This window comes from Physeter macrocephalus, chromosome 3 (genome assembly GCF_002837175.3).
Source record: "Physeter macrocephalus isolate SW-GA chromosome 3, ASM283717v5, whole genome shotgun sequence".
In the NCBI taxonomy this organism is placed as follows: domain Eukaryota; kingdom Metazoa; phylum Chordata; class Mammalia; order Artiodactyla; family Physeteridae; genus Physeter; species Physeter macrocephalus.
Genome location: NC_041216.1, coordinates 27,723,465 through 27,729,464, shown reverse-complemented (window position 1 = coordinate 27,729,464; position 6,000 = coordinate 27,723,465). Strand labels below are relative to the sequence as shown.

At 58.2% G+C, this 6,000-nt stretch overlaps 1 protein-coding gene across 1 annotated transcript in view; it reads right to left on the bottom strand.

The window, feature by feature from the left end:
• ACOT7 (acyl-CoA thioesterase 7) overlaps nucleotides 1–3,659 on the bottom strand; it is a 98,430-nt gene extending 94,771 nt beyond the window's left edge. The window contains exon 1 of the mRNA XM_024125766.2: nucleotides 3,505–3,659. Coding sequence (XP_023981534.1) covers nucleotides 3,505–3,659 — 155 coding nt within the window. The remainder of the gene's footprint in view (nucleotides 1–3,504) is intronic.
• Nucleotides 3,660–6,000: the final 2,341 nt, after the last annotated feature.

Below are 6,000 nucleotides of genomic sequence, written 5' to 3'. Positions count from 1 at the left end.
GCCTGCCGATGCAGGGGACACGGGCTCGTGCCCCGGTCCGGGAAGATCCCGCATGCCGCAGAGCGGCTGGGCCCGTGAGCCATGGCCGCTGAGCCTGCGCGTCCGGGGCCTGTGCTCCGCAAAGGGAGAGGCCACAACAGTGAGAGGCCCACGTACCGCAAAAAAAAAAAAAAAAAATTCGGTTCCTCCATGTCTGACTGCATTTCAAGCACTCATTGGCCACTCGTGGCTAGTGCCTAGTGTACTGGACAGCGCAGACACGGAGCATCTCCGTCACTGCAGAAAGATCTAGTGGACGTGTACTCTCCACCAACCTGGTGTGGAACATGTCCTTCAACTTCACTGCGACCAACACCCAGGGGCTCCTACTAGGGGCCCACACTGATGCTATGATCCAGCCTCACAACCGGATGTGAACGTGAGGCTGAGCACTGGAAAAGCACGACAATGGAACACCGGACAGGGAACAGCCCACCAGCTGCCTTCGCTCCGTTGGCTGTCAGGGTCTGAGGCCACCCTAGGCCAAGTCTTTACCCTCTGAGAGCCTCATTTCCCCCGTCGGTAAAATAACAGAGCTGGGCTGGGGGTCCTAGGGGTCATTCTGATTCTGACATTCTAGAGTCCAACAAGGAAAAAAGCAATTTGCTAACAAAATGTGAACTAACATCATTCAGAATAAACCAAAAGAAAAATGCTCTTCTGAGACTTTAAATGCTGTCCCAGAGCCTGCATCTGTAGGGCTCGATAAAAAGAAGGAGGGACGTGGGAATCCCCCGCAGTCCAGCAGTGGGGACTCGGCGCTGCCACTGCAGGGGGCACAGGAGGGTACGCACACCGCAGTCGTCTGGCCGTCCATAGTTTGGGCTCTCAGGGGTAAACTTCCCCCCTCTGTTTTCAACTGCCCAGCACCGTGCCAAAGGTTTTAATCCTCACAGCCACCATGAAACAGGCACTGTTATTATCTCCGACTCACAGACAAGAATACTGAGGCCGAAAGCCCACACCTGCAGGACGCAGAGCTGGGATTCGAACCTAGGCCCTTGGCTTCCTGGGCCCGGGTCCCACTTTTCAGACAAAAAGAGCGTCCGTTTACTTACAAGGTGCCAGCCATTCTGCCAGGCTCTAGATACACTTTCTTTAGCACTCAGAACAACCCATGATAAAACGGGTCACAGAAAGTTAGGCAGCTTCCAAGGGGCAGAGGCCACATTCACACCCAGGCCTGGGACTGGAGAGCTGGCTCTGACCACTGCCCTCCCCAGACTTTAGGGCCCCTAGCCCTTCAACACCTCCTTCAGAACCGAGGGCATGGGATCCTCTTAATCGTCTAGGATGGAGGTGGGTGTGGCATCCTCTCCCTGCTAGACTGTGAACCTGCTAAGCTGGGGACTGAATTTTCCATGTCCGTGTCCCTCCCTCAGGGCACTTCACCCCTTGGAGGCGTCCAGTGAAGCTTGTTAAATTCATGGGCTGGGTTGCCCTAGGCCAGGAGGCTCCTCTTTCAACATGGGGTGTCAGCTCAGATGTCCTTAAAGGGCTCCCCACCCTGCTACATCCACTCCAGTGTCCTGGGGTTTCTCAGGGCCAAGTCGCTCTGCCCACGGGCCTCATCACAACCCCTCCAACTCCCTTGGGCAGTTGTGTTGGCCACCTGAGGCTCACCTCAGCCAGGTATCCTGCCCACGTGTCCCCAGTCAGAGACAATATGCCATTGTGAATATATGAGCGGCAGCCCGGCAAGCAAGCGCCGTGGGTAAGAAGAAGTGTGCGCGTACATGTGGAAGTGTCCAGGCTATCCAAAAGCCTATTAACTATGTTAGAGGCTGGTTTTTAAAAACGTAATATATATAGACGGGCTAGTCATCATCCTGATGAAGTAAATAAAAGCCCAGCCTTCCAGGAGGAGATTGAAATCAGTATGTTCTTTTGTGGGGAACGCAGTGGAAAGAAAGTGGGTCTGGAGGCAGAAGACCCATCAGGAGCTGTGCTTCCCCGCCCCCAGACCTGGGCTCCTGTGGCCGGATGACCTTACAGAGGCAATGGGTCTCCCGGGACCTCAGTTTCCTCTTCCCTGGCAAGAGTGGTGGGCTCCCTGCCATCCTCCCTCCCAGGGGTGCTGTGCAAACCAAGCGAGATGAGAGATGTTACGAGCCCTTAGCAAATCACGAACTGCAAGGTCACCCGGCCAATATGAGGCAGAGACGGATCCAAGGACCTGATTCCAGGCCTGTCTGTCTCCCGATATCAGTTACTTCTATTATTTTTGCCCTCGGAACCTGGAGTGGGTGGCGCCAAGATGGCCACACAGCCAATAACAAATCAATGGCTCAAGGCTCCCCAAAAGATTTCTTCTGCCTAGAAAAGTCAAAACTGACCTTGAGATCAGGAAAGGACTTTGACTCAGTCAGAAGTGGGGGTGGGTTCAGGGCACCCCACTATCCAGCACTGTCTGCCCAGCCTTTGCCTATTCTGAGGAGATGTCACCATCCACAGGAAACTAACCTGGCTTGGACCCGAGGTCAGTGTGACGCCCGGTCTCCAAATCTGAGGCACCGGGCCCCAAACAGGAAGGCGGGGTCACTGTCAACAGTGCATCAAGCAGCACAGGCCCTGTTGCAGGCCCCAGCGCCTGTTCGGCCTTGCCAGACTCCTCGCTCTTCCTTAGCTCAGGCTCCAGTGCCACCATGCCTGCTTCCGTTCTTTCCGAGGGAATGGAAAGTAACCTTGAGGCTGCCCTCCCGCATCTGTCGGAAATGAGCCGGCTCGTGATCTCCGGCGTCCTCGGGGCCCTCTATATACCGGTGCCGGTGGCGGAAGGCAGGGATGGTCCCCTGACAAGAACGACCCCTTGCCCCCTTTGTGTGAGATGCTTCCGGGCTCAATGGACCATCCTCTGTTCTTAGCCGTGAGCTGTTAGAGGGGAAAGGTATTTACCGTTCTTCCTGTTTTCAGCCGCCTCCCGCCCAAAACCGTGGCAGGGCACTGAACGGACCGCATATGTGCAGCCCCCGCCCACTCGGGCGCCCACCGATGGGCTCAACCGGCTCCGGCCGCCGCCCAGCGAGCGGGTTACCTGCGCCGCACATGTCGGGGGATCCGGTTGGCTTTGAACCACCGCCCGGATAAGGACCCCGAATTAGAGGGCTCACTGGGACCTGGGCTGGGGCTCCGGGGCGCTCGGGCAACGGGCGGGGCGGGACGTGGTGGGGCTGCGCTCCGACCCCCGCCCGGGGAAGGGCGCCGCGCCGCTTCCTCGCGCAAACGGCCTGCGTGACCTCGGCGCCGCCCCGCAGATGCGCCGGAGGCCGGCGCGGCGGCGCGCGGGGAAGCTGCCGGATCTGCGGCAGCCTAGGCGCATCCCGGCCGCGGCGGGCGGGGTCCGGAGGCGACCGGCTCGGCGGGGGCGGCGACTGGGGAGGGGAGGGCGCGGGGCCGGTGGGGGTCGGCCAGGCCCGGGCGGAGACTCGGAGTCCTGGCCGCCCGCCCTCAGCGCGCCCCTCTTACCGGCAGATCTGGATGGCGGACGGGGTCTCGGCGGCGGGGCCCGACATGGTGGCGGCGGCGGGAGCCTGAGGGAGCGCGCAGGTGTCTGGCAGGCCCGGCGCTGAATGAATTAGCCCGGGCGGTGCCGTGGAGGGGGAGGGGAGAGGCGGAGCCATTGCGCCGGAGAGGCGGGGCCTGTGCCCCGGCGGCGAATCGAACGCAGCCTCCTGCGAAGCCCCGCCCCTCGCACCCGTCCTCGTCCCGCCCCCGGGCCGGCGCCGGCTCCCCAGGCGTCCGGTTCTGGCGGCGGCGGGGCCGCGGTGGGGCGCCGCTTCCAGAAGGTTCGGCGGCGGTTGGGCGGAGCCGGCGCGGGGCTGGGCGACCTCGAGGGTCGGCCTCGCCCCGCGTGGCTCGTGTTTGTATGCGGCCTTCCCCCTGCCCGCACCCGGCAGTTCGGGAGGCCGCGACCGGTACTCGCCTTCTCAGATCAGCCCCGAGAGGAAATTGGGGGCGGTTTCCCGTAAAGGAGCATTCATGGCCGAGCTGGGAGGCACGTGGGTGCACAAAACGTGGAGCCCGGAACCATCAGGCCTCAGCGAGTGTCTCTGCTGCAGGAGCACGCAGCTGCTGGAGAGAAGCCAGGAACTGGGGTCCGTCTACACCGCCCGCTGTACACCACCTCTGGGTTGTTCCAAAAAGACTTCCTGAGAGTGCTGAGCGTTTGCTTGGGGGTGCGTGTCCTGCAGTGAGGAGCTCTAAAGATGCTGCTCTGTTTTGTTGCACACCCTGTGCCCAGCAGTGGCGTCCAGGCCAAGTCGGTGTCACAAAATCCACCCAGAAAAGAGGGGAAAGGTGATCACATTATGTGCTGTAATTTTTTTAAAATTACTTATTTATTTATTTGCGGGGGCTGAGTTGGGTTTTCCTTGCTGCGCGCGGGCTTTCTCCAGTTGCGGCGAGCGAGAACTACTCTTCGTTGCGGTGCACGGGCTCCTCATTAAAGGTGGCTTCTCTTTGTTGTGGAGCGCGGGCTCTAGGCATGCGGGCTTCAGTAGTTGTGGCACGTGGGCTCAGTAGTTGTGGCGCACAGGCTTAGTTGCTCTGTGGCATGTGGTATCTTCCCGGAGCAGGGCTGGAACCCGTGTCCCCTACGTTTGCAGGGGGATTCTTAACCACTGCGCCACCAGGGAGGTCCCAATGTGCTGTAATTTCGGAGAGCCATTACTCCGTATGAGACTTGACTTTCTCCCAGTGTTTTAGAATATACATAAATTGCTTCTGTAGTCAGATTTTTTTGGGGGGGGTACGCGGGCCTCTCACTGTTGTGGCCTCTCCCGTTGCGGAGCACAGGCTCCGGATGCGCAGGCTCAGCGGCCATGGCTCACGGGCCCAGCCGCTCCACGGCATGTGGGATTTTCCCGGACCGGGGCACGAACCCGTGTCCCTTGCATCAGCAGGCGTCTTCTCAACCACTGCGCCACCAGGGAAGCCCTGTAGTCAGATTTTTAAAAATCAAAACCCATGGAACTCAAGCTCGCCCATTTATACTGAACTAAATAGCTCATCCTGGTTACTCCTGCATTACCAGACCAGCGAGGCGGCCCACCACACGTCTCTAAGTCCCAGGAACAGAGGGAGCTGACCGAATCATGTCTATCGTTTCAAGATTATTACACTGAAAGTTTCGTTTTCTAGTGTGCAAGCATCTAGGGTCACCAAGCCTATTTAACCACCACCTCTTCGCAATATGGGCCCTGAAATGGATGGATTTCTTATGATGGGACCCAGGAGCAACAGCCAGCTTTGGAGCCTTAGGCAAGGCGAATTCCTTATCTGTTAAATGGGTGTAATACTACTCACCTTCCAGACCTTTAGGAAGATTAAATGAGATAATGAAAGTAAGGGGCCCAGCACACGAATAAGTTAGGGCCTCTCTTCCTCTCTGCTCACCTTCCCTGCTCATTCTTTCTCTCTAAACAACGCTTCCCAGACAGTGCAATGGAACGGGGATTTACTGGGGCCCTGCCCTACTTGTATAGGTGGGCACGTCACCGGGAGAGTTGGAGACATTCTGTTCTTTTCTTTTTCTAATATTTATTTATTTATTTATTTGGCTGCACCGGGTCTTAATTGTGGCACTCGGAATCTTCGTTGCAGCGTGTGGGAACTTTAGTTGCGGCATGCGGGATCTTTTAGTGGCGGCATGCGGGATCTAGTTCCCCGCTTTGGGAGCGTGGAGTCTTCACCACTGGACCACCGGGGAGGTCCCCATTCTGTTCTTCAGAAAGCTCAAAATCTGACTGGGGAACAATCCAGGACACAGAAAGCCTGGCTCTGACCACCTGCTGGACTCAATTCCTAGACTGAGTGGTTCCGGATTAAATAGCCAGGTCCCGGGACTTCCCTGGCGGTGCAGAGGTTGAGAATCCGCCTGCCAATGCAGGGGACACGGGTTCGATCCCTGGTCCGGGAAGATCCCACATGCCGCAGAACAACTAAACCCGTGCGCCACAACTA